This window comes from Aspergillus caelatus (assembly GCF_009193585.1).
Source record: "Aspergillus caelatus strain CBS 763.97 unplaced genomic scaffold BDV27scaffold_22, whole genome shotgun sequence".
In the NCBI taxonomy this organism is placed as follows: Eukaryota; Fungi; Ascomycota; class Eurotiomycetes; order Eurotiales; family Aspergillaceae; genus Aspergillus; species Aspergillus caelatus.
Window position 1 is genome coordinate 173,165 of NW_022475285.1, and position 25,747 is coordinate 198,911.

Here is a 25,747-nt window from a genome sequence, read left to right on the forward strand (position 1 = left end):
GCTTTTAGCGCTGCAGGGACAGCCGCTTATGCATAGACTACAAGGGTTTGAAACACCGACGCCAAAACACACTCGGTCTGCCTTGTGTCTATGGTGAGTTATTTTGCCAATCGTCCATGCAATGCCACATCCGCAGTGGTTATGGGCGCTGATGACCGGTACTAATTTTACACTTTCATTAAGTCACACTCGTCAATCCATAGCTGTCCGTCTCTAAGCAGTCGATATCACTATCATGGGCCTGTCATTTTTAATATGGGTGAGAGGCAAACATGAGGTGTGAGGGAAAATCACGCAAATCACTTCATCAAGAATAGCAAAACCACTGTGATATTGAGCCGGTCATACTTCAGCTACTGGTACTAATTTACAAGCCCTACCCCATATTGATAATTTCTACCCATCGTAGAAAGGATCTACAAGTGTGGTAATCGAACCCCTGCTGCACCTGCACCTGCACTGCGCCGCTGCCATTAATGGCACAGCGTCAAAATAGCTCAAGTCATACCCACTCACGGCGCTGCCTTGGCTAATGTCAAAGAAGCGCCTCCTCTTCCGGGCTACCGAGAGAATCTGCCCTGCTGGGTCAAATTGAAAATTAAAAGGGAAAAAGAAAAAGTACTATTGTGTACTTGAAGACGGATCAAGGAAGATGAGACCGGCTATAAATCGGGTTTCGTTCTCTTCTTTCCTCGACCTCTTCATCTGACCCACCTCACCTGCCAATTTGGCAACACTCAGGATTTATTTGTAAAATATGAAATATCACCTTCTGTCAAGGCGGCTCTTGAATGTCTCCGCATTCCTGTATCTTGGGCCTCTTCTTGTCTATGGAAAAGGGGAAAATGGGAACTCAAACTTTGATGTTTTCGATTACATCGATCCATTTATTGGCACATCAGACGGAGGTATAAATCCTCAAGCCTATTGTGGAATTGAATGGACCAAGAATTAACTGCATTCTAGGACATTCATTCCCTGGTGCAACATTGCCATTCGGTGAGTTGACTCGGCCCATAGGATAATGTTATATATCGTCTAACTGAGATTCTAGGCATGGTCAAGGCCGTAGCAGACACAGACGGTGCGAACCAAGGAGGCTTCGCGTCCGACGCATCGTATGTCACTGGCTTTTCACATACACATGATTCCGGAACAGGGGGTGTAAGTATAATCATTGTCCTCTGTTCATTGTCCACTGGTTTGCTAACTATCATCTGTAGCCCGGGTCGATGGGAAACTTCCCTATTTTTATCCACCCCGGCTGTCCGGACGATAACTTAACGAGATGCAGTTGGCAGGAATCAGATAGGGCTGTTGAGTGGGATCGAAAATCTACTAAAGCCAAACCAGGGGTTTTTAACATTTCATTGAGCAACGGAGTCCATGCGGAAATGACTGTGACGAACCATTCTGCTCTATATAGATTCAGCTTTCCAGAGGCTGCTCCCGACTCTCTCAATCCGGTTGTCCTAGTGGATATGGCTGACCTTCAACATTCACGACATAACGGCACGGCTTCGGTAGACCCACAGACCGGCCGATTTACTGGGAGTGCGACCTTCGAACCTAGCTACGGCATTGGGACATACAGAGTTCACTTTTGCGCGGACTTTAGTGGTCCTAGTCTTCGAGATACTGGAATTTGGCAGGATGATGAGGCCAGGCCGGGTAAAACCACAGTGTCACTCAACGCTAGTGGCTCAGGAGGAGCGTTCGCTAGATTTACTCCGCCCAAGGCGAATGGCACTATTGATGTAAGGGTTGGAATCAGTTTTATGAGTGCTGAGCAAGCCTGTTCCAACGCGGAAAAGGAGCAACCCAACTTTGACTTTGAAGATACCGTGGCAACAGCACAAGCTGCGTGGAAGGAGAAGATGAATGTCGTCAGTCTTGACACTTCTGGTGTTTCTACTGAGCTCCAAACCGTTTTTTGGAGTGGTATATATCGCACAATGATCAGTCCGCAGGACTATACCGGGGAAAACCCATTATGGAAAAGCGACGAGCCTTATTATGATAGTTTTTACTGGTGAGTGAGGGCTTCCCCTGCGACTCCGGCTAAAATAAACTTACGACTCCGCCTAGTATCTGGGATTCATTCCGTGGTATCCATCAATTGATCACATTGGTGGACCCCATTTCACAGTCCCGAATGCTTCGTAGCCTTGTGGATATCTATCGTCACGAAGGATATCTACCTGACTGCCGTATGTCTTTCTGTAAAGGTCTAACACAGGGCGGATCAAATGCCGATGTTCTCATTACCGAGGCCTATCTCAAGGGCATTCCCGACGTGGATTGGAACACATCCTACAAGGCTGTAGTGAAGGATGCTGAAGTTGAGCCTGAGAATTTCAATGTGGAAGGTCGTGGCAGCCTACAGAGCTGGAAGACACTTGGATATGTCCCAATCCATGATTCCAACACCACTGCCAAGGGGCTTCGCACTCGGAGTATATCAAGAACCGTTGAATATGCATATGACGATTTTTGCATTGCACAGATGGCAAAGACCATGGGTCGTGATGGCGACTATAAAAAGTATATGAAGCGTGCCGCCAACTGGGAAAATCTTTTCAAGCCGAACCAGACATCGTCTTGGCGTGGCTCTAATTATACTGGATTTCTCCAGCCTCGGAATGCAGATGGGACTTGGGCATATCAGGATCCCATGTTCTGTGGCCCATACCTGCAACCCGATTCGTGCCTGATGGATGAGAATGCGAAAGAGACTTACGAAGGTAGTTCTTGGCTTTATACATTGTACGTACCACATCCCCAGCTTGTACTGGATCCCAATAACTAACCTCACTTGATAATAGCTACGTGCCCCACGATATGGCTAAGTTGATTACGGCTCTCGGTGGGAGGTCTAGATTCATTGATCGTCTGTCATTCTTTCACGATTCCGGCCTCCTCAATATGGGAAATGAGCAAGCTTTCTTACCAGTCTTTCAATTCCACTACGCCGGTCGACCCGCCCTATCCACAGAACGCGCACACTCATATATCCCACGCCTATTTAATACCAGTGTTGGAGGCCTTCCTGGAAATGATGACAGCGGAGCAATGGGCGCCTTTGCCGTCTTCAGTATGCTAGGCTTGTATCCTGTACACGGCCAGGACGTCTATCTTATTTCTGCGCCTTTCTTTAAGGAAATCAGTATCCGAAACAGGATCACTGGTAACGTTGCCACCATTCGAAACATCAATTTTGATCCGAAGTACAAGTCGGTCTATATACAGAATGTGACCCGCGACGGCAAACCGTGGACAAGGAACTGGATTGGCCATGACTTTTTCACCGAGGGCGGAACACTTGAAATTACACTGGACGAGAAGGAGAGCAAATGGGGCACAAGGATCGAGGACCTGCCACCTAGTATGAGCGATTATCGCTGGTGATCAGCATTGAGTATCATTTTGGTGAACTCTCCCCCCTTTTGTAGGACTGGGCGTTGGTAGTCCCACGGTTCCAAGGTGATCGATCAAGACCATTAGCCAGTAGTGCAATGAAATGCCATGCCTGTTACGAAAAATTCGTAAAGTCAAACCATTCTCTTATAGGTATTGATGTTGAGCAAATATTGGAACGCTTCTAGAGTAACGTTGCGGATGTTCCAGATGTTGTGGTCAGCTTTCTTTTGAAAGGACCAAGAAGCTGGCCGTTCTGAAAAACGATAAGCCACTCATACGGTGGATCATCTCAGAGACAGAGAGGCCCATTTAGCTATCTACAGCATCAGACATATATAGTCAATGCCTGCTTCTTATTTCCCTTAATCAAAATAATGTTAGGGGATTCATGGCAACTAGCACAAACTCAACCCCTTCGCCGGGAGATTCCGAGTTATATGGCTCGTTTTCCAGATGAACCTAGCAGGCCACTGAGAAACGTGCGATTAGTGTATCGAATACAATCAGTCGTTGTCGATCATGGACGACATTGATTTCTAAAGACCTACCAGCTGAGCCCCTTCAACAAATGACCAGAAGCATGTGGCAACATAAATTCGTGTGTATGGCTCCCAAGATTCCGCAGCCATAATCCGCTCAGCGTTTTCTGAATCCATTTGCCTTTCAGCCTCCCTATATACACTCAAAGCCTTGGAGCCCAAGTTATGGGTATATCTGAGCTTGTTATTAGAAGTGCCTTCGCCCACGTGAAGCACCTCTTCAACTGCGAAGTTCCAAATCATGAATTGCAAACTATGTCCCATTTGACCATCAAGAAGGTCAACTTCAGAGGGGATGCTTAGATCATGAAGGCGTTCATCTCCGGCCAGCCTCCTCGCTGTCGCCCGGAAACAATCTCGAGGAGGTGTCAGCAGCCAAATGATTTGGGGCTGAATATTGAACAACGCATCAAGGATGTCATGGAACATCTCATCTCCGTGCTCATTATAGTTAGTCTTAGGGTATTTACAGGTATCGCGATCAGCACTAGCACAGTCAAAGTCAAAAGCTCTCCGCTGTGCCTGGGCCTTGGCGTATTCCGCATCAAACGGGATAGACTTGCCATCTCGGGCTGTTGCAAAGCTCTGGAAAAGCTGTCTTCTGGTATCTGCCGGTGATCGGGTCCGACTCCATTTGCTTCCTTCGTGGACCGGCCTCGTCCGCCAGGCCATGGTCCATCCTAGCGCACGACTAAGCCCCATGTAGGTGAGGAAATCGGGAACTGGCTGATGAAATGAATATTGAGATAGGTATAGAAGACTGCGATAAACGAGGGTACCTGCGTCCCTCATGGATGGAGGAAGAAAGCCAGTGGACTCCAGGAAGGAGAGAAATGCAGACTCTGTGAGTGTCCTGGTGCCATTTTCTTCCACTGCCAGAGAGTCAAAGGTCCTGCGGAGGTGTGGCAACTCTTTTTCTGAATTGATCACGCCAAACTTGCAGATTCTCCGGGTCAACCTGTATAATATAGCATCGCGATCTAGGAGACCCTGAGCCGTCAGCTCGTCGATCTTTTTGTAGTAATTGGGATTATCAATGTCGATGGAGTAGTCCATGTTGTGCGGTGAGAGGAGAGAAAAACAAAACAGAAAGGTCGTGAGGAATAAGTAGTGATGGGGCGAGGAAAGAAAAGAGGCTGACAGGACACGTCCATGAGCCCTTTATTTAGTCTCTGCCTGATCCGTGAGCCGCGATCCGACCCGCGTTGGGGGGTCAGAAAGCCCTAACTCCAACTCCCACTTTCCCGTCTATATCAATACGCTCTATAGGTCTAGGTTATCAAGACCACTTTAATGAGAAAAGGTGTTCGGTAAGCTTACAACAGCTTCTTGTCTGATTATACAGCATTTGAGGTGCGTTATCCTGGCAGCTATTGTTGTTGATATTTACGTATGCTGCAACCTTGACTCTATAACAGTTGTTATTCAACTTGTGACCCCCATGTGTCAGGACGTAGACCCTGGCGATCATGGTTCATCGTCTAGAGCTCTCAATTTGGGGGGGGAACGTCTTACTAAGTCCCTATATGCTGCCATGTCTCGCTCTTTCAACTGGAAGAATAGGCTATTAATGAGTAATATATGTTAGCATCTGTCTGTTATGTAAGACCCTACGCGCTTCGCCCCCATGAAGTACTAATCAAACAGCATCAGCTTGGAACATCGCCGTGAGTATTGGGACGACAACAATCGGCCGGATGGGCTCAATGCCTGCCAATTGTTGATGGTCTAGCCTTTCACACGAGGAACTTGTATAGATCTTTCTGATAATCATATGAAGGTGCAATGGCACTGAAGTCAATGGACCATCAACCACAACATCCATCTTCTCCTCCCCATTCTTTCTTCACCTTTCTCAAGACAAGATCATATCTGAGAGGCACCACAGTCTTCAACAGTCAAGATGAAGTTCTCCAAGATCCTCTCTGTCGTTCTGGCCACCCTCTCCGTGGGTGTCAGTGCCCTCCCTACTATCCTTTCCAACGACATTTAGCACGTCCCTACAAACTTCAGGGAAGACCCTCTTGAACTTGCGATCGACATCGAAAAGTGCGCAGGCCACGAGGAGACAAAGCGCTCCAAGGATACTCAGAAGTATCTAGGAAAGTAAAAGTTTCAACTGGGTAAATCCTATTCCTTCCAGGTCACCTAGACGGAGGGCGCGGCTGGCTCAAAGACTGGGACCGCGTCGTCGATCGAGACAGAAATGAAGAAAACGCAACAGGAGTATGGATTTGATCATACTGGTATTATCATTGGTAAGGTCGTGAATACAGACAAAAAGTTCCAGTTGGACTTTGATGGCAAACTTTACCACTTGCGTGCCGACCTCCAGAGTAGCGGCCAAAAGCCATGGTACAAAACCTGGGTGCAGGCAATACAGTAGGATCCCCAGCCTACTGAAAAGACAGTGAAGCTTCTGCACCTCAAGGAGGTCAGTGGACAGTGGGAAGAAAAGGTCAAGCACGCTAACGCGGCCGGTAGGTTGTCCAGAGCTTTTCATTTCTGAGGCGAAGGGATGAGGTTGAAAGCTAACAAGTCCCTTTCAGCTAACAAGAGTAGTGATAATAACGGCAACAAATGGCAAGGCAAACGAAACGACTGCGAAGAATATGTCAAGGCTTTTGAGAAGGCACTGTAGGAGTACGGGCAGAGTTGAACTGCGAATTGAATAGAGTATCTGTTGGACGATTGCCAATGTCCGAAAGATGTATTGATAGTACCGAGTAGCAAAAGTCAAACCTGGGTTTGTCTATTTTCTTTTGTCTCCTTTCTTTTTCTCTCCTTTATTTCTCTTTCCTGCTATCTAAGTGAGAGTAGTTATGTAGGGTGATAAAAAATGCACCAGATTCCTTTTTCCATCATTAAACATGTCATATGATTATTCATCTTTCTTATTTTAACAAAGCTTGCGCAGTAACTCTAGCCACTCTGTCCAGTGGATTGACTAGATATTCCGAACTTGAGAGTGGAGTGGGATTGATGGCGGATTTGAAGCTGAAGAAATAAATTGCGTGCTGCATTTTATATTTCAGCGATTAAGTTTGCATGAGAGACGTTTATGAATAGTAGTATCTGATCTATATTATATTATCATGCCTTCTGTCTTTTTATTATTATTCCTTCGTGCGAGCGAACGGCAGCCTACTGTCTTGTCAGACGGGTTTCAGATCAATCGTCACTTGAAACGATGCCTGGACAAAAAAGGGTAGGTTTGAAACCCCACTTCTCGCGGCACTCATGCCAGCTATGGCCTAGAAGTAGATAGGAAGATAGTATTGAAGGAGCTAATTTGCCCCGGACAGACTGTGCAGTGTGTGTGTTACCTCCAGTAGGGCCATTCAAACATATAAGAAGATAAAGAGCGATAACTCAGCTACGACCCTTTCCTTGAAGGTTTGAGGGGCCAGTGATGCTCGTCCACCTTTATACCACTGAAGAATACCCAATATAGTCGTCGATAGACTTATCCCACAATAATACCCACTACTTCGGCGGAATCTCGTGGGACCGGGAGAGTGACAAAGCGATCATGCGAATGCATACCGAATGCGGTACCCAGCAGAAAATGACAAAAGGTATCAGGAAAGGCAGACCATGGCTCTGTGAGAGAGATCCAAGAAATGCCATGATCGCTATATTAAAAGAATCGTGAGGGCTTCGTGGGAGATTGCTTTGTAGACCCCCGAATAATCATACTACTAACTGGTGGGCAAGTCTCAGCATTCATGAGCCATGGATCCAGACAGGTCTAACACTAAAGCTATAATATTCTCATCCCCCCCCCCCCGTGCCTACTGAGCTGGTGTCGCGCTTTGCCGGTGCCCAGAAGCCAAATATTCAGCCAGTACCCCGCACTGCCATGCATAATAGGGTGGTGGGGATGTGTTGCGCCCATGTTTGCTCAAGCTGGCCCACGTCATCACAATTATAAACTGGAAATGGAAAACATTGCATGGCTCAGCTTGCGAGGCCTGTGTTGCAAAAATTATGAGTGTAGATCAATTGAATGTAAGTCGGATTCGTAGCCTAGAAGTGTCTTTGGAACATCCAGTTCCGCTTCGGTTGGACTCGGGTGACAAAACTTAGCCATACCAACCTCACCGAGGGAAGTACTCGTCGCCATGGTCTCCCCACCTTCAATATTTGTATTAACGCATTGGCTCATAAAGCATCAAGCATTCTCTTTCTTAAGGACAGTGAAAATGGGTATAATCATTCTATTTTCGTTTCAGATTATGTCAACATTGAGACAACGCTTGGAGATCCCCGTCCAGAAACCCAGTAAGGAGAATGTGTTCCTTGCGTTGTGATAACTGCATGCATATTACAGTCCGAGAAACTCAAATCTTCACTAACCAACTATGAAGAACACATTGCAGACTGTCTGGCCCTCCTCTCAAGACCTAGAATAGCGGCTTGATTAGGCTCCACAAGCAGCGGTAAGTAGGAGAGATGAGTATACTGTTTTAATGAAAGAAAGAAGCCAATGGAACTACATAAGCTTCCCATGGACATCAGTCAAATCCCTGTACTCCGTACTCGACGGAATATTGACGACGCGACTGCGCACAGCCCCTACCATGGTTACTTGTGAACGGTTCTTGTTTAGAAACTTTGCGGCTTTCCCTTTCCGGAACAGTACTAGCTCAGGGCTGCTTTTTGCTCAGTGATTGCTCCCGGAGTGTGGGGGTAGACAGGAGTATATATACTGAGTACTCCCGGAGTATTAAACCAGTACGCCGGAGCGATCCGGGATCAATTCCGGAGCCAATATATAATTACTCAGCTAAGCCGACTACTTTAGACAGTAGATTAACTAAAAATTATAGTATCAAATCTAGAGTTGCACGCGGGTCGGGTTTTTGATAGGTCTCCCCGCACCCGACCCAAAACCCGTGCCACTCTAATCAGATCTGGGCATTCTCAAAGATATATGTTGACTCAAGTCTTCTCACCCTGCTCCATGGATACACATGAGGTTTAAAATCTTATAAGAATATCCGATAATTATGTGTTTCTGTCTAAAGGTCCGTCGGTTGCTGCCCAATAGAGGAATTGAATGTCAAGCCCCGATCAGGTTGACTTGAAGATGTACTGCTATCGTCTCCCCTATCTGAGGCCATCGCTATTTGCCTTAGTCGCTTTTTCTGTCGCCTTGTCTTCTACTCTTCAGCCTTCCGCTCCTCTTCTTTTTCCTTTTGCTTGCCTTGATCTTAGTGGCTGTATCGCACGCACTCCTAAACATCGTTCCCTCTGTCATCGCCACCGCCTCCATCACAACTCTTGTCTCATTCCCGACACCCGATCCACCTGCATTGCTTGCACCGTCCCCACCATGCTGGCTTTCATCAGGGAATGCGCTTTTGTCACTGTCATTCGGTAGCGGAGTACCTCTGTTGTACGCCTTGCTTTATTCCCCAGGAGGCTAACCCCCCTACAAGAACAACCACAAAGAGGAGCTTTCTTAGCAATCAAGTGAGATTTACTTCGTGAAAGGGGGGATCAGGCTGATACCCAAGGCTGCTTTGGGCAGCCATGACCTGCCTGTCAACATGAGGGCCAATGCTGCGGCAAGGTCCAATGGGAGGAAAGCATCCGAGGTTCAGGCAAATCGGACAAACTAGCGTCACTGTTGGTTGGGGCTTCGCGGCAACGACAGTCTCAGATCCTATGTTCCGACCAAGTCCGGACCAGTTGGATTTGCCCGTTACAGCCAACGCAGGGCAGTAGTTTGACTTTTACCTAGCTCTACCCGCAGCTTGAAAAGTACAGATATGCCGATAGTAAAGTGCATTCCTACCATACAGCTGCAACAACAATGAAGATTCAGCCTTGCGCGGTCAGGCTTTATCGCATTTAGCTGATAAAAATTTTAACTGACAATCTATAAAGTCACCCTTTTGTTACAGACTAATTGATGCCCTACTAAATCAAGATTATGGTCCGCCAATATCTTATGTTCGGTAGATTTCTTGTATCTCGTTTAGTCCTGAAGATCTTGTCTTTCTCCAATCTATATACTGATCAATCTACGAAACTTAGAAGATATGAGTTATGTCACTCAGCCCGTATCGGCTGTGGTACGACGCAGCACTGTCTCACACCTTAGTCATGAGTGGCCTCAGGTCGATGAGCAGTATGACCAGGGCCAGAATGCTCAAAGGCTAAGGATCCATTCAATAGAGTCCTGGCTTTATGCTAAAATACAGTCTTTGCTCAGGCAGGAACAATCTGCATTGCCTATTGTCAATCCTCAAAATCATCAGTGGTTTCAATCAGCAGTAATCACTGCCCATATCACAGGATCACGAAGGGTTCAGTATAGTCGAGCCGGGCCATCGAGAAGTACTACGACCAGCCCGAACCGCAGCTCAGGCAGTTCAACTACACCTAAGAAAAGCAGAAAATTGAGATTCTCGCGGGCTGTTGATCCCCGCAAAGTCAGCCATGAGACACGGAAGACGAAACTCAAAGAGATCTTGCATGTCATGCTTAACGAGGAGGATGCGAATGCATCCTGGATCTTACTGTGTTGGGGCACCAGCATCAATTCTCTGATATTACCGGTCAAAATTATCAACTCATATGACGAAAAGGGTATCTGGCAAGAGATCAATCGCGCGTGGTATAGTCATAGAGGGTGGTGGAGAAAGTGTATACCGCTTCTGAAAGTCAAGGAAGCGGATATTGTTGAGGTGAGCAATTGATCAATGCGCCTGAGCAGAAAGTTACTATTGCTGATATACGTGGCAAGCTTTCTATTGCTGGACAGGATCAGCGAAGCATTAAAAATCCTAAATTCAGAAACATATATGTTGGTGAATTCACGAAGCAAGATTTATGTGCCAAAAAGCAAAGGCTAGAACAGGATATTGATGGCTATCAGCCACAAGTATATCCATGCCCTTACAACCCTACCATAGGTGAGGTAAATTGCAATGGCGAATGCAGATCATGGAGTGACTTGGATTCAAGATGCCCAGAAGACAGGCTCTTTGAAGCAGAAAGAAACTTGGCACGCCTGAATCTACGCTCACAGTTAAAGTTTGCTTTCACACAACCTCATTCTGCTGCACTATTCGATCTACTGAGTAGGGAACTTGTTCTCAGTCAACTGTATGCTTTCTAACGTCGATTTAAATTTGGCGACCCTAACTGGGATTACAGGGATATCTTGCGCAAGCTTGACACATGGCACTGTCCGGAGCTGGGAGAGCTCAGGTTTCCTGGGCTTCTGATCAGCGAAGGTTGGGAACTAGATCCGCAACACATACTCTTACCTCTGAGCACAACCGCACTTTTCATAATGGTAGTCGCTGCTAAATTCATATATGGTGATTGGGCCATAGCATGGAATGTGGGGAGCTTTCTCGTCTCATTGGCGGCACTTTTATGGATGTGGGCTAATCATTGCGTTGCTTAATACTTCATACTATACAGTGACAGGTGCAAGACTTTCAAATCTGTGTCCTATCTGTATTTTGGATACATATATCTATCTTATGATTTCTTAACTATCTCTATATGGTCTTCTGAGGAACGTGCTTCACTTATGCTTGATCCTGTCTGTAGTATTGGTCTCATTATTAGCATATCGTATATCATCGATATAATGATGGCGGTATATATAATATATATTCTTGGTCCCATATATAAACCAATCAGAATCACTTTAAGCTTCAGCATAACGGTACTCGTATTTCAGGACTAGAATTAACTAACATCACCAGCGGAAACCTCATTCCACAGGGAAATACTTCTACCGGAAACCGCAATCAACTGACGTCAGTCTCCTAGATAAGGTACCCACCAATCTCACAGCACACATCATTTTGTTTCTCACGGCACCTGTTGGACCTTATTCTACAACACTAGAGAATCACGATGCCCTAATGAACTCCTGGACGTAGTTTGACACTCATTTAAATACCCTTTGGTGAGTACTGGTTGGAGACCAGAGTGGGGTTTTCTTCCCGGGACGGCAATGGTGGGGACGGATGCATCAATCCAGTTATAAGACAACAGATGCCTGACATCTGAGATCGATGCGGCATTCATGCCAAGGTTCTCAATCTCTGGGCGAGAGATCTCTTTTATCTTAGGACTACTCATCGTGAAGGTAACTGAACAGAGGCTACACTGCCAAGATGAATAGCAACGAGATAATACAAATTGTAAACACCGCTTCTTAAATAGTGGAAGGTCGCATGGACTCGCCTAGTCCGCGCTCAACCAGCCATGACTCAGAGATTGCATGCATACCAGCACGGCCTAGACTAGCGCCACTATTTCTAGACTGGCCATTTGGAAAAGGAACTCCTGTTATACCGCACATGCCATATCATATTCCCAGAAAGGTTCTAGATGTCCAGTTCATAATTTCTCAAGCTTGAAAATTGTCAGCTGCGAATTTACTGTTTTTCTGTGTCACCATGCAAGCCAAAAATTGTCAGATACCACATATTTCGTTGCTCGATGCAGGAAGTTACGGCCGTACATCCTTCCTAGTCATGATAGTTTGCGTGAATATCAGGAATATTTGCAAGATGAGTTACGAGAAAAGCCGACTGTATGCTAAATTAATGTTCAAATTCTTTTTCCTTCTTATTATTTTTGCAAAATTGAACCCAATTTTAGTCACAAGTTCCATAACGCTGGCTGTGTTCTATCCTACTCCCTCCTTCATTTACATAACCTCCCCACCTTTCTGTTCACACCATGTAGCTTTCATCCCGGAATCCCCATCGAATCCCCGTGATCGGACCTCGTGACGAAGACAAGAGTGACGCTAGTTCCAACGTCGACGAGATCGTCTTGAAATACTACTTGGCCGAAGCTGAGAGCATGGATATCTCCTAGTTTCGATGGCAGTGATAGTACTGCGATGACACCTAGCACAGACCACTATCAAGGCATTTTGTTGAGTCTAATCCAGGATCCTGAGGGTTCCTACTCGCTATCTTTCAGTTTACTGCTCTCAAGCATACCGCGACAGCCTGCCGAACCACATAGGCATTTGTGGACCCTGCCCTGGGAGAATGATCTGGAGATACGGTTGGTCCATACTTATCAGCAGCAGTGGCGTATGCTCACTCAAAGCGGTAGTCGAACGTTAACTCCTCTTTCGCTTCAATATCATGATCGACAAAGGGCACCAGCCGCGGCTCTCGCCCCACTATCCACATTTCCACGCGACAATTGGGTTGGCAAGAATGACTAACGAAACGAACAAGCGAACCATGCCTTGTGGCGTCTATGATAAGCTTTCTACCTATGCTGAGAAGATAAAAGCACTGTTGGCCATGTTAGATGGGATGCTTGGGTGTAAGCTGGCAACGGATGGCATACAACATCGCTTTAGACAAGCTGACAAGTGTGAATGAGGACCGACGGAAACAGTGGTTCACGTCCTGGTCGACCATCCAAAATTGGAGGTCATAAGACAAACGCTATGGAAGAAAATTGGGGCCGCATTCAACGACAAATTAGGTATACTAGGGGGAGGATCTCACGGTAAGAAAGGTAATGAGGATGGTATACAAGGTGGTAGCATCTTAGGTGCAGTAATGGACTTTTCAGAGGCATCACGGAGGTTTCAACGCCGCGTGCCACAGGGCCGCTGAACGGAACACTAGGCATGTAGGCCACCACCGGCCGTGACGAGGCTCAAGATTCATCTGGATGTTATGGTTTACAGTAAATAGATATAGACAAGGATTAGATAGTGGTATCCAACATATCGCTTCGGCGAAGGGTCAGAGTATGAATGCACCACCACCACCACCACCTGTAGAACGCATGGAGGGCGTGAGTGTGTATATATAAATAGAGACCCACCTTTTGTTAAGCTGTCACAGCCACGTGATGTCCAATAGATCGCCGTTAAATGACCCATTGAGAGAGAATATTATAGAGGTTGGGTGACTGACCACCAGCAAATCCATCCTGTTGTATGTCTTTCTTCACCCCTTTTTTGTGATTCGTTGATGTTGTGGGCCTCTATAGGCCTTGCGCGAACCATTAGCTGGAGCTTGGTCGAACCTCACGGAACCCCTAGCCTTGGCGGCATTTTAATATTCCTGCTGCCGCACACTGCCCTCCCTTATTTGATGACACCGGACCGCTTCGTTTTCTCCCAACCCTCCGCGCTCGTGTCCAATCCCCAATTTTTGGTGGCCTGAACTGACCCTGATCAGAACTGACTCCGGAAAAAGAGGCTGGGCAAAGCACAAGAATAGCGCCTCGTCAGAGCGGTCAGAGCGGTTTCGCGCCGACAAATTACACCACGTCTATTGGCACCCTCGTCCTTCATGATAAGGACAAGCGCTACGAAGATGTATGTAATTTGAAAAGTGATGCACTGACTCCTCTATGATGGCGGTTTGCCACGGAGTGGTCTAAGCCTGGAAAGGGAGTCAAAAGATATTTAAATGGCAAAATAGGCATCAACAGAGCGACCTGGATGGAATGAGGCCCTAACCGTGTGCCCTACATTTGACGTTCCATAGCTACCAGTGATCTGCCAGCAGAAGATGCTGCCGCAGTTGGCTGTTGCACAGTGAACGGCGCTTTATATATAATTGTTTGCCGCATCGCAGGAATCGCTTTTTGATGACTAGGTCTGAATGGACAAGTAAATATCGCTCCAAAGTTTTCCACCATAAATTCTACACCCTGTTATAAACGACGAGAGAGCCGTCAAAAGATTGTTTGCCGCGAGAACGTCCTTTGATGTTGAGACCAACTAGAAATGAATATCTTGTGAATGGTTATTGAGTTCGGGACGACCTTTCTATCCGGAGATCAAGACCTGTTGGCCTATTGCTTCGTATGGTACGAAAGTTTCATGTACAAGCCGATAATCCAATTGTTAGACTCCTTGATGAGATTTAGTATCCGTATTTATCCTCCTGAGTAGGTACTAGTTGAAATAATCCTTATTCTCTTCCTAGTGGCGGATATCTCTCTTTCCGTCCCTCCAGCTTACCAGCATCAGCCATCCGCGAGACTAAGGGTTGAATGCTTTGTACACCTGTAACGCGCCCTCTATGCTCTGAACGAGACCAAACAAGACGGCCAAGGAGATGGCAACCCACAATGGATACCACTGACTACCATCGCGTCTGTCTTTCCACCATTGTGTGATCGTTGATGGACGAGACTCGTCAAATTCTGTCTTGATAATCACAAGACGATCATGCCAATATCTGTATTCTTTTATTCCTATGTCAATCTTGGCGCACCTCAGTATGTTCTCGTCCAACTCATCGGCATGATCCTGCTTCTTGTACCATCTCTCAATCTCTTTGTCTCCTTTTGGAAAGAAGAGGGCCAGTGTAGCCAATGTCTCCTCGACAAGACCTGAGGGGTACATCGAGGTTCTATGCAACATCAGTTGTCACACTGTTGAATCGAAGACGAAAGGGGAAAAAGGAATAGCTGCTCACATACTGTTTGTGAGCCTCCAGAAACGATGCATGGTGGAAAACCTTGACAGTCTTATCGGAGTCTCTGAACCGAAGATGATCAGACAAATTTGACGTTAGTTCCACTTTGAAGCCCGCGATGCCAACCATGCGGCAGATACTGAATGTTTTGTCGAATTTGATTCCGTCGTCAGGAAGAGAGTCCGCTCCACACAGTGTCTCTCGAACGAAGTCCTGGAGAGAGCCATAGACCCAAAGTAATGGTCTCCTCCCCGAGTGTCCATTTTGGAACTCGCCAATATCAAGCATATAGAGGAGTCGAGCAGTGAGATCTATGGAGGCATTGATAGAGTCTCTCGATGTCGAAGCACCGGTCCACTGGCACTGTCCGACAAAATCATAAACCTCAGAGCGTGAGAGTTTTTCTTGGATGCGCTTAGCAGTGTCCACGATATGTTGATGGGTGCGGATGGCAAGATGGCTTCCGTATGACTGGTATGCGATTCTGCATTGCTCAGTATAACATTGGATCCATGGAAGAAAATACGACTTTGGATATTTCTGGCTGTTGCCCCAGAATTTGGAGACAATATCTTCTTGTCGCTCTGAAGGAATAGGAAATTCAAGAAAAGAAACATCAAGGGGGTCAATATTAGGATGCCATTATGGGGTACCCATTCTGAGTACTCGAAATCATTGAGTCTTCGCTGGAGGCCTGAAGCGGCTGACATATTTATCTTCCAACCGTTGTTGCCCAGCCAGTGTGACAGGGATTGTTGCATACACCCGGGTGTAGTGCACAGCCGCACTCACGTTTGGCTTACAGCTCAGCCCACGGGTGGTTGCTGCCTAAATCCGCGCGAAGAATACGAGGCACGGTCATAGATGCCCATAAGTTGCGGTCAAAACCAGAAACAACACCTAGCTACATTGAACAGGAATTTCCGCTACCTCGATGCATTGTCCAGCCTCTTTGTCCCCTTCCACCTTCTTACCCGTCTACTCTATACTTAAGTCACACTCGAAGTCCCAGCTGGCCTAATCTTCATGTGGAGAATTCGAGGCCTCTTATTGTTAATAAGTACTGGGTCTACCGAAGCCCAGTTCTATCCTCATTGCCACTATGAACTCGCGGCTTCTTCCCGCGAGCATTTCAATCCTCCCGAGGCGTGAGGCCCGCTGGCCAGAGCCGGAGCTATCCACAGAAAGATATCGGGGCATCAAGAAAGGCAAATACCATTACTGGGATGCCAGAGGTCCTGCCAGAGAGGCATTTGAAAAAAATCAAAGGACAGATCAAAGATCATCTCAGCAGCGCCGGAATCCCTGTCCCCAGCTCCAGCTTCATTCAGTTCGACATTTTCATGATTGGCAAGTCCCAGGCGGCTGCAAGTCCATACATTATGTTCTCATGCAAGCACCTCGAATCGCGAAAGGCTGCTGTTGCCGCCATCAAAGAGTCAAAAATTCTCGACCAATGTCCGCCGGGGGTTCGTATCGGTGACTGGGACTATCCTCCACACATAAAAAATATACGAAAGCTTGCGTCATCTCCAGTAGGCTCGGATATTGTGATTGGATCTGATTGGAAAGATGAGGCGGCTATTGGTTTATACAATTGCAGTGTTTACCCTGTGGTCGACCTCAAGTCAGGGAAAAACAGAGTGTTGCGATTGACCACACGAAATGAGTCTGCAAACGACCAGCATCCATGTACGGCAACAATTGGAACCATCATCAAAATCCGTGAGAAACGCTTTTACCTACTACCAGCACATATCTTCGATTCTCAAGGGGACGCTGCTGCAGAGATGATCGCCAGCGGGGAATTGTCTTCCGAAGACAGTGAATGCGACCTCGGCGACTCCGACAGTGACGACGAAAGCTCCTCAGGCCCTCAAGAAGGATCTGTCTTCATGAGCCGATACAGCGAGAGCCCGAAATCTAACGATTTAGAAGAAGACTGGGACCTTGGCGATATCAATACAATTTCCGATGAAGAGTCAATTCAGGGCTTCGATGTGAGAAGCGAGCAGCCACCGATCATTACGACGATCAGAGGCGGAGCAAGTCTCTTTATCGATGAGATGGAAATGTCCTCACTCCCCCACCTTGCTTTCTCAACGGCTATGCTTCCTCGACTGAGCTCTAACAGTCTAGACTACTGCCTCATAGAGATTGTCGACGGAGAGAAATTTTCAACAGATCTACCCGTGCTCTCTCGGGACATTATTGGCGAGCTCAATTACAAACCTTGCAATGTGACAGCTGTTACGGGTTTAGGCAATTACCTCAAGGGTATCTTATCTAGCCATGCCTCATGTGTTCGATTGCCAAATGCCACGAAGTATGTCGACGTCCTATTTGTTCAATTTGAAGGCTCACTTCAACCTGGGGACTGTGGCTCGGTAGTCCAAGATGCCAGCACAGGAAAGATCTATGGCCACATTGTTGCAGGCGACACAGAATCTCAATCCGCTTTGGTCGTCCCAGCTGCCGACGTCCTGGATGATGTGATGGCAAAACTATTTGAGCCTGAAACAGTTTCAGCAGGTCATAGACCATTGTCACCATCAGCGTCGGAAGCGCCCTTCATTGAGTCGGAAAATCAATCCCCTAGTGGTATCCACGTTAGGCCCTCAAGTCACCCATCTAAAAGCGTAGAAGATTCATCATTCTTAGACACGTCGCTTGATGGGCCATACTTTTCGAATGAGGATCAAGAGGATCATGACCTATTGTCTGAGACATGGCAAGTCGCACCATTCAACTCAAGCTTCCGCACTGTCGGAGGCGAACCACACTTCCCTATCGTTCCACCAGCCAATCTGACAGTCTCGTGCGCTACCCTCCGCACCATGACATCCCTGAAAACCCTCGACAGCCCCGAATCCTATGCGATTGCCTGGATCACGGCCCTTCCCATCGAGTTGGCCGCTGCAGAAGCGATGCTCGATGAGGAGCATACAGCTCCGACCGGCTTCACTCGACACCAAACCGACACGAATATGTACACATGGGGTCGCATGGGGGAGCACAACATCGTTATTGCCTCTCTGGCCTCCGGAGTCTACGGAACTAATTCGGCTGCGACCACAGCCTCGAGCCTGCTTGCCTCTCTGCCAGCCATCCGTTTTGGCCTTTTGATCGGCATAGGCGGCGACATCGCTCAACCGGACCGTGATATTCGACTTGGCGACGTTGTCGTGAGTCAACCCGATGAGACCACCGGCGGCGTTTGCCTGTACGACTTGGTCAAGGCAAGGTCTGGTGATAAGTGTGAGCGCAATGGCTTCCTCGGACGGCCTCCGACGGTCCTCCTTAATGCGCTTGCTAGAATCCAGGCCGATCATGAGCGGAAAAACTCTAAGGTTCCCTTCTTTCTTCAAGAGATGTTGAAGAAGAATCCGAAGATGAGCAGGAGATCCAAGCAGAATCCTGGCTATGCTCACCAGGGTTTCGATAACGACCGCTTGTTCAAACCTTCACGCGACCACGTCCCCGGCCTGGACTGTCGGGGCTGCGACACGGCGGATGAGATTCAACGCGAGCCCCGAGACACTACCGACCCCGATATCCACTATGGGATCATCGCATCCGGAAATAAACTTGTCAAAGACGCCGCTATTCGCGATCGGATTGCTGCCGACCTCAGCGAGGATTGCCTCGGCTTTGAGATGGAGGCAGCTGGCCTAATGAATTACACTCCCTGTATTGTGATCCGAGGAATCTGCGACTACGCTGATTCTCATATGAACGATCGATGGCAACGCTACGCCTCGGCGACTGCCGCTGCGTATGCCAAGGAGCTCCTGATGTACATGCCAGTTGCGAAGGTAGAAGAGACCAAGACGGCACTGGAAGTGCTTCAATCCGGTTAGTTCTTGTTCTTAGTCCATCCAGTTCAGAAAATACGCGAGACCGAATGATATTCGAATGTGGTATACATCCTAACTGTGACTAATTTAAGAACGTATCGATGGCGTGCAACAGACAACAGCTGCAGGGAAAGCTGCAATGCCCCGCATTCCCCAAGCCGGGTCAGACACTCCTCAAGCTCCCAGAAGAAATTTGGGTCAGATCCTCCTTCAAAGCGCTTCCTGGGTATTCCGGAACGTAAAGTTAAGTGTCAACGGAATGACGCCTCCTATGGGAAGTAGGTCGGGGGGGATAAGGGTTGGAGGTAAATCTGCATGGGTATTTGAACGCGTTCCTCACTAACAGTTTGCCAGACCAGCTATCCGCTGTTGATGTGATGAGATCACACGGCCTTGACTCTAGCATAGAAGGCAGATTTCAGTATGCCGCAGAACACGGAATTAGAGGCTAGCCTTTTTCTCTAGCTTGGAACGAAGCAATTCGTCAAGATGTTCAGCAGCGTTACAGGCAATGATCAATAGCGCAGCTTGAGCCGCAGCTGCGCCGCACGCTTCTGAGAGCTTTGGCTTGGGTGAGTTCGAAAAGAGGCATGTTTCTGAACGGAGGTTTGAGGGAATTGATCTGTTTTATGATTTCATTCTGCTTTAGAAGTTCCCTTGGATCATTTCCATGGAATATGTTGTGGGGAGCTATGCAGAGCAAACTGATGATTTGAGATCGCTTCTGCCGCAGCCCGCTCAATTGGTAGAGCAGCGATCCAAGCGACAGCATAATAGTCGAAGCTGTAGAGAGCCTTGCAGGTTGTCATGGTGAGGAGGAAGTGCACGAGGCCGTCAGACAGGCGAGCGGAATTATAGGCTTGTGCAGATAGTTCCCATAAACGAGGGGGCTGGAGTTGAGTCGCACAGAGAGAGGGAGCAGACAGGACGGCGGTAGACTTAGGATCATCAGTCGAAGAGTGCGGCCTCGTCGGTTGCTATCAGGACGAGAGCGGGCGCCACTAACTGACCTCTTGCTGGACTGGCTATCAACTCCCATCCCTGGAACCATCTTTATTCTCGGCTCCCTGACATATTTGCCTTTCGAAGAGGCCATTTTCAATCCAGCCATAACTGTGCTCAACCTGACCATTTACATATACTTCTTCAATACATGGACACAATATATGAGCGTCGAAGAAGACCGGATCAACAAGCCAGATCGGCCCATCCCAGCCGAGATTACTACCCCAGGTGGTGCTAAACGCCGTGGGATGGTATTGACTGCACCCTGGTGTGGCTTCGCGATTTACCGCCCCGATTTGATTATCGAAACATGCATCCTAATCATCGCCACGATTACCTTGGGAATGAATAACCTTGGACGGCATTGGTTCGTCAAAAATACCATCTGCATGTCAGTTATGACGTGGGGCTTTCTCTCAGCACCACGGAAGTCCATGGGGGCATCACTACCCAATACCTCAAATCACCTCCTTGCCATCGCGGTTTGGGTGGGGCTCGTCGCCCATTCTCAGGGTTTCCGAGATGTTGAGGGCGATAAGGAGACTGGAAGCTGGACACTTCCGATGGCTCTCGGTGATGGCAATGCCAGACTCCTATTTGCCTTTGGCTGTATACCATTCGGTTACATGTCTTTGTGGTACAATGACATGGCTCAATTGGCTCCTTGGCTTCTGGCTGGGCTGCATGTTCTTGTCTCGTACAGGTTTATGACCATGCGGAACAAGAAAGCGGATCACGCTTCTTACATGGTGAGTCCCAATTCTCGGTCAAGTGTAATTACGGAATCATATAATAACTGTTTCTGTCGCAGTGGATCCTCAAGACCTTCTGCATAATGTGTGGGCTTAGCTCATTGGAAGCTGCGAGATTAATCTCTCCCGAACGCCCACTAGAGATGGCCGTGTCTTATTTGTTCTCAGGATGGGAGGAGGTGAGAGCCTGACAGTAGAGGTCCCCACAAGTACTAAGCTTTCATGGAGCTTAATGAGCATTAACTACAATGTGTGCAGACTTATTTGTTAGGTATCAAACCTAGGTCCGGGAAACTCTGTCTCGAGTCGGATTCTGCAGGATATCTGCCTAGACGGTGGTCTTGCACATGATACCAAATATGGCGGCGCAGCTGACGCGCCATAGGTGGCCGACTTGATGATACTTTTGAGATCGAAGCCATACAATAATGTGTTTAGCATTCGGAGTACTCCTCTCCGTCAAATATTTGTCCGTGAATGAAATGAACCACGATAACTGTTGTCCTTCCTTAAAGTCAGTGAGCTTCGTTGTCGTTAGTCAGCCCAAAGAAATATTGAGATATCCTGTGTTCAGGTTTCAATAGCAACGTAAGCCTTTTCTATATTCGAGGCGCTAAGGAAGAATGAGGTTTTTTTTTTTTTTTTTTTTTTAATGTTACGGAGTTTGGCATTTAGACTCGTTCATACGAGTAATAGAAGATAGACTTTTCTCTCAGTCGGTAACAAAATGGCCTGGTAGCAGAACCTACAAACCTTGCGCTTATTTTTCCCTTTCTCTCCAAATCTCAGAGCTTCGGCTACAGAATACACGGTGTGGAGACACTAATAGCCTTCCAAACAGTATCAATACTATAGTGCAGATTATAGTTTGACTACTTATACATACAAAGTTCGAACGGCAGCCCAAAACTCTATTTGAGGTGATCTCCAAATATGATGTCGTGAAGACCCCCAACTTACCTCTACTCTTATGACACAGGATGCGCTGGGCAATTTGCAAGCCGAGATCTTAGTTAACACAATGGATACTATAAAATGTATATTGACTAGTTCTTCTCCATGCTAACGGTCCTGTAGGTTGCATGTCCGTTCTGTATTACTTTCGCTGCCTTCGGTACAGTACGCGCACCGCCGATCAGAGTATGTGTCACTTTGATATCGGTTAGCCGAGCCAGAATGGACCCTAAACTTCAATAGTCAGCTAGTGATCCCTACGCTTGGGCTGCAAAAACTTCAAGAAACTTTTATCTTGGGGGTTTGTTGCTGATCCTCGTCGCTTTCCTGGACTAGGGCTTGACGTTCAACCTCACCAGGCTCACACCGCTGAATGCTTCGGAACTGGATTTCCAGCCAGTATGATTTTAATCCGGACCGAAGATCTACGTTCATGAAGATCCTTCAGCACGTTCCAATAACTCAATAACATTAGCTGTCTATCTTTCAAGGTCTGACTAGTTTAGCTTAATTATATACACCAGCGAACCTAATCATAATTACTGGTAAATCAGTATTGCTCCTTGCGACCGATCATTTCTTGCTGATCTCCAACATGTTCAAAATCTTCTCGATTTGTGATCCACGCTGTGTGGTATCCAGTATCGTCCTTACCTGCTCCCTGGCCTCCTGCAGCAATGAGGCGATTTTCCATTCACAGTAGTCAAAGCTTCCGGTAGAATCAATATACTCGACCGCATACTTTCTAACGGTGATATCCTCGCTACGCTGCTTCAATATGCTCAGCAGGCGATTATCCCCCGGCCGAGACCGAATGCTGTGAATAATTGGGTACGAGAACTTCCCCTCCCCGATGTCCTCACAGAATCCCTTGTTTGTGGAATAAGCGTCGCTCTGCAGATTCTGGTAATCGTCCCTGATTTGGAAGAGAAGTCCCAAGGTCTCCACCAGCGGGACGTAGTCACTACCAGTAGTGCTTTCAGCCTGCATCAGTCGGATCGCTAGCCGGAAGAGGCCCCCAGTCTTGTCCAAGGCCATCTGGATGTATTCCTCCTCGGACGGACACTGGAGCGTATCGCGCCAATGCAGCTCCATGCCCTGGCCACGGTGTAGGCAGATTAGCTCTTCAGTGTAGATGTTAAATGAAAGCGGGTTCGTAAGACACATCAATTCGCGTTGTGCCAGAAAGTAGGCATAGTTGGCCGAGTTGATCGTTTGTGGGATTCCAAAGATACTATGGGCGACTGGCACACCGCGCCGCAGCGTCGATGAATCTTGGATATCGTCAATACTAGATAACTGTCAGCGAGATCCCGACTGAGAAACTTTTGATTTGAGATATCCAGGCGCTCAAACTTACAGCAAGGAAGCATTGTGTAGAAGGTCGATGATCCGCTTGATCGCCACTAATTTGTCCTCCGGGACCTCGAGGAATTCATTAAATGCGTCAATGAGCTTGCCACGAATGTCCTTGCCGGGGTTTTCTCGTAGATAGTCGAGCGGGCCAGTGAGAATCTATTACAATCTATAGAATCAGCACACCACGGGAGTCCGTCACGCAAGGGTTGTCGAGTGCCACCTTTTCTTTTTCATCATCCGTCTGGCTTGTCGACGGGATATCTACTTCCAAGCGAGCAAAGGATGAGGGCTCGTCCTTTCGCGCCCGTTTGCTAAAGGAGCGAGGTATTAGGGTCTTAACCTTTTGTCGAACACCTGCCCAGGATTATGATGGTGGTTCAGTGGAGTGGATTTGAGGGCGTACCTTGCATTGTGAAATGGTATAATCAGTGGTTACCTGTGAAAAGCGTCGTTGAGATTTTGTCTCTTTGCCAGCCATGTGAGTACAAGACTGTCTTATATGGACAGGGCCATGTGGAGTAGTGCTGCTGTGCCAAGGCAATAAAGCCATATAGAGTCATTAAAGTTCACGACGTGTCATCTGGCATTATCCAAATCTATTCTCCGAGATTGCTCCATAGTTTGCAAATAACGCGTATTCTGGTGTCTATAATCTGATGGAGATACACGTCTGAGCACTTACACGTTCACATAACCTAAACCAGCGTGAAGCCTCAGTAGCCATACACCAATAGGTTGCCCACGCCAAGTATAACTTATCGTTTACGCTGTACATCGACACACTATGCTCGAAAAAAAAATTAATAAAAATAAAAATAAAAATAAAAATAAAAATAAAAATAAAAATAAAAATAAATAAATAAAAAGAGAAAAGAAAAAAATAAATTAGAATAAAGTCTATCAGTTATAAGAACATAATTTACAAGGACTCGCGGACCTTCAATCATATCATCGTTCATAACTTCTGAAAACATTCAGAATATTACCTTTTCAAATGCTTCTTGCAACCCTCTATCCCGCAGCCATGCCTCTAACGCCTGCATATCACCCCTATTAGCCCTCTGCCCACTCCGTTCCCCAAGAGAATCTGTAATTTCCTGCATCCCCGAGAACACCCTCTGAACACCTTCCGTCTCCCGAAACCTCTCGCTAACCTTTTTCTGATGACTGGGGATATCACCCCACGAATGTGTCTTAATAAACTTCATATAAGCATCGATATCCGTCGACCCACCCTCCAGACACAGGACACCCGGTTTCCCCGCCAACACAAAACCAGTAAGAGAATAGCCAGGCGCATGGTTAACCAGATCATCCCTCTTTTCTCGAGTTGACAGAGACGGGAAGTAGAACCAAACTCTCACGATCGGTTCAGAATCACCAGCGATAGCTTCAGAGATGGCAGTCTGTCTCGTTTCAAGGAAACGGAGAGCTTCTTCTCGAATATATTCAAATGCCTCGAGCACATCATCTTGAGGCATTCCGGCGGACAGTCCCGCAACCTCGGCTTTGGACATCCAGTCTGGTTGTCGAAGCGTATAGCTCAATGGCGGTGGCTGTTCAATTTCTGGATCCTCGCCTTGCAGTGGAATTGAGATGTTGACTTGAATCGTTTTCTCCCCTTCTACAATGGGTAGATGGACGGCGAGTAGTAAGCTTGAGGGTATCCCAGAGGGTTCAATTGTCGGGTCCTCGCACCAGTCCCGGAGCTTATCGACGCATTGGGCCGTGGATGCGGGGATTTCAACTTCCCCTGGTGAGGGGAACATGGCTGTAAGGAGGTCTATCATGGACAATTGTGATTCCATAATGTCTAGTGGTAGAAGGGTTGACTCTCTTTGTGCCATTTTGAATATGAAGACCTTGCGGTACTGGTTTTTGGCAATTCCTCTGCGAGACAAATGCAATGGATTTTTCTAGCGCGAAGAGATAACTCAGGTAAAGAGAATTTAAAACCCGTTAAGTGTCACTTGAGTTGCATGGACCAGGAGTTAAACTAGGTGTACAGGGTCTTTAACTAGCTTAGTGGAAGGCCCTAGCTCTCGCTAGTATAAGTGAATATCTTGAGATATATATATGCAAGGTCAATATAGCATCGGGAATGCTCAAATCAATGTATGCCGACGTCGGCGCTCACGAGTTTACCCGGCCCGGAACATCTATCCTCCGCCATACGATCCACCAATATAAATTTGCTAATACTAGTTTAATACTTCCTCAGATGGTAGAGTCATATTTATATAGTTAATATATAAATGGTGTACATTAGAGGATTCTGTCAAAGTATGGCCCAAGAAAAGTCGGTGGCATGCTGCCCATTTTATCGCGTCAAGTGCGCTTCCATGTTACGACGTGAACGGTGGAATATCGATCAAGCAATAACAGAGTGCTTTATAGAATCTAATCCGCAT

General features: G+C 47.1%; 10 protein-coding genes across 10 annotated transcripts; 6 read left to right on the plus strand and 4 right to left on the minus strand.

Moving 5' to 3' along the window:
• The first annotated feature begins 568 nt into the window (after positions 1 to 568).
• On the plus strand, positions 569 to 3,527 carry BDV27DRAFT_122362 (GH92 family glycosyl hydrolase). Its single transcript, XM_032065609.1, has 6 exons — positions 569 to 908; positions 967 to 999; positions 1,055 to 1,164; positions 1,224 to 2,032; positions 2,089 to 2,766; positions 2,826 to 3,527. Exons 1-6 carry the CDS (start codon positions 758 to 760, stop codon positions 3,406 to 3,408), a joined length of 2,364 nt encoding a protein of 787 aa, XP_031931554.1. The 5' UTR covers positions 569 to 757; the 3' UTR covers positions 3,409 to 3,527.
• Positions 3,528 to 3,956: 429 nt separating this feature from the next.
• BDV27DRAFT_154029 (uncharacterized protein) lies at positions 3,957 to 5,015 on the minus strand (the record flags this gene model as incomplete). Its single annotated transcript, XM_032071893.1, has 1 exon — positions 3,957 to 5,015. One exon carries the CDS (start codon positions 5,013 to 5,015, stop codon positions 3,957 to 3,959), a length of 1,059 nt encoding a protein of 352 aa, XP_031931555.1.
• A 1,150-nt stretch (positions 5,016 to 6,165) lies between these two features.
• Positions 6,166 to 6,600, plus strand: BDV27DRAFT_154030 (uncharacterized protein; the record flags this gene model as incomplete). Its single annotated transcript, XM_032071894.1, has 3 exons — positions 6,166 to 6,327; positions 6,376 to 6,439; positions 6,509 to 6,600. 3 exons carry the CDS (start codon positions 6,166 to 6,168, stop codon positions 6,598 to 6,600), a joined length of 318 nt encoding a protein of 105 aa, XP_031931556.1.
• A 2,312-nt stretch (positions 6,601 to 8,912) lies between these two features.
• BDV27DRAFT_42734 (uncharacterized protein) lies at positions 8,913 to 9,698 on the plus strand. The gene is made up of 2 exons (XM_032076613.1): positions 8,913 to 9,341; positions 9,404 to 9,698. The coding sequence occupies exons 1-2, from the start codon at positions 9,022 to 9,024 to the stop codon at positions 9,453 to 9,455; spliced, it is 372 nt and encodes a 123-aa protein (XP_031931557.1). The 5' UTR covers positions 8,913 to 9,021; the 3' UTR covers positions 9,456 to 9,698.
• Positions 9,699 to 9,851: 153 nt separating this feature from the next.
• BDV27DRAFT_42740 (uncharacterized protein) lies at positions 9,852 to 11,529 on the plus strand. Its single transcript, XM_032076614.1, has 3 exons — positions 9,852 to 10,657; positions 10,717 to 11,078; positions 11,130 to 11,529. Exons 1-3 carry the CDS (start codon positions 10,010 to 10,012, stop codon positions 11,383 to 11,385), a joined length of 1,266 nt encoding a protein of 421 aa, XP_031931558.1. The 5' UTR covers positions 9,852 to 10,009; the 3' UTR covers positions 11,386 to 11,529.
• Positions 11,530 to 11,664: 135 nt separating this feature from the next.
• Positions 11,665 to 12,107, minus strand: BDV27DRAFT_122373 (uncharacterized protein). The gene has a single exon (XM_032065610.1). The coding sequence runs from the start codon at positions 12,072 to 12,074 to the stop codon at positions 11,826 to 11,828; it is 249 nt and encodes an 82-aa protein (XP_031931559.1). The 5' UTR covers positions 12,075 to 12,107; the 3' UTR covers positions 11,665 to 11,825.
• Positions 12,108 to 14,818: 2,711 nt separating this feature from the next.
• BDV27DRAFT_122374 (uncharacterized protein) lies at positions 14,819 to 16,081 on the minus strand. Its single transcript, XM_032065611.1, has 2 exons — positions 15,414 to 16,081; positions 14,819 to 15,343 (listed from the first exon to the last, which is right to left on the minus strand). Exons 1-2 carry the CDS (start codon positions 15,695 to 15,697, stop codon positions 14,971 to 14,973), a joined length of 657 nt encoding a protein of 218 aa, XP_031931560.1. The 5' UTR covers positions 15,698 to 16,081; the 3' UTR covers positions 14,819 to 14,970.
• Positions 16,082 to 18,246: 2,165 nt separating this feature from the next.
• BDV27DRAFT_142000 (5'-methylthioadenosine/S-adenosylhomocysteine nucleosidase family protein) lies at positions 18,247 to 19,269 on the plus strand (the record flags this gene model as incomplete). The annotated part of the gene is made up of 1 exon (XM_032069894.1): positions 18,247 to 19,269. One exon carries the CDS (start codon positions 18,247 to 18,249, stop codon positions 19,267 to 19,269), a length of 1,023 nt encoding a protein of 340 aa, XP_031931561.1.
• A 966-nt stretch (positions 19,270 to 20,235) lies between these two features.
• BDV27DRAFT_42767 (UbiA prenyltransferase family) lies at positions 20,236 to 21,283 on the plus strand. The gene is made up of 2 exons (XM_032076615.1): positions 20,236 to 21,020; positions 21,083 to 21,283. Exons 1-2 carry the CDS (start codon positions 20,433 to 20,435, stop codon positions 21,212 to 21,214), a joined length of 720 nt encoding a protein of 239 aa, XP_031931562.1. The 5' UTR covers positions 20,236 to 20,432; the 3' UTR covers positions 21,215 to 21,283.
• Positions 21,284 to 22,550: 1,267 nt separating this feature from the next.
• Positions 22,551 to 24,379, minus strand: BDV27DRAFT_142001 (FPP/GGPP synthase family protein; the record flags this gene model as incomplete). The annotated part of the gene is made up of 3 exons (XM_032069895.1): positions 22,551 to 23,268; positions 23,338 to 23,492; positions 24,323 to 24,379. The coding sequence occupies 3 exons, from the start codon at positions 24,377 to 24,379 to the stop codon at positions 22,551 to 22,553; spliced, it is 930 nt and encodes a 309-aa protein (XP_031931563.1).
• Positions 24,380 to 25,747: the final 1,368 nt, after the last annotated feature.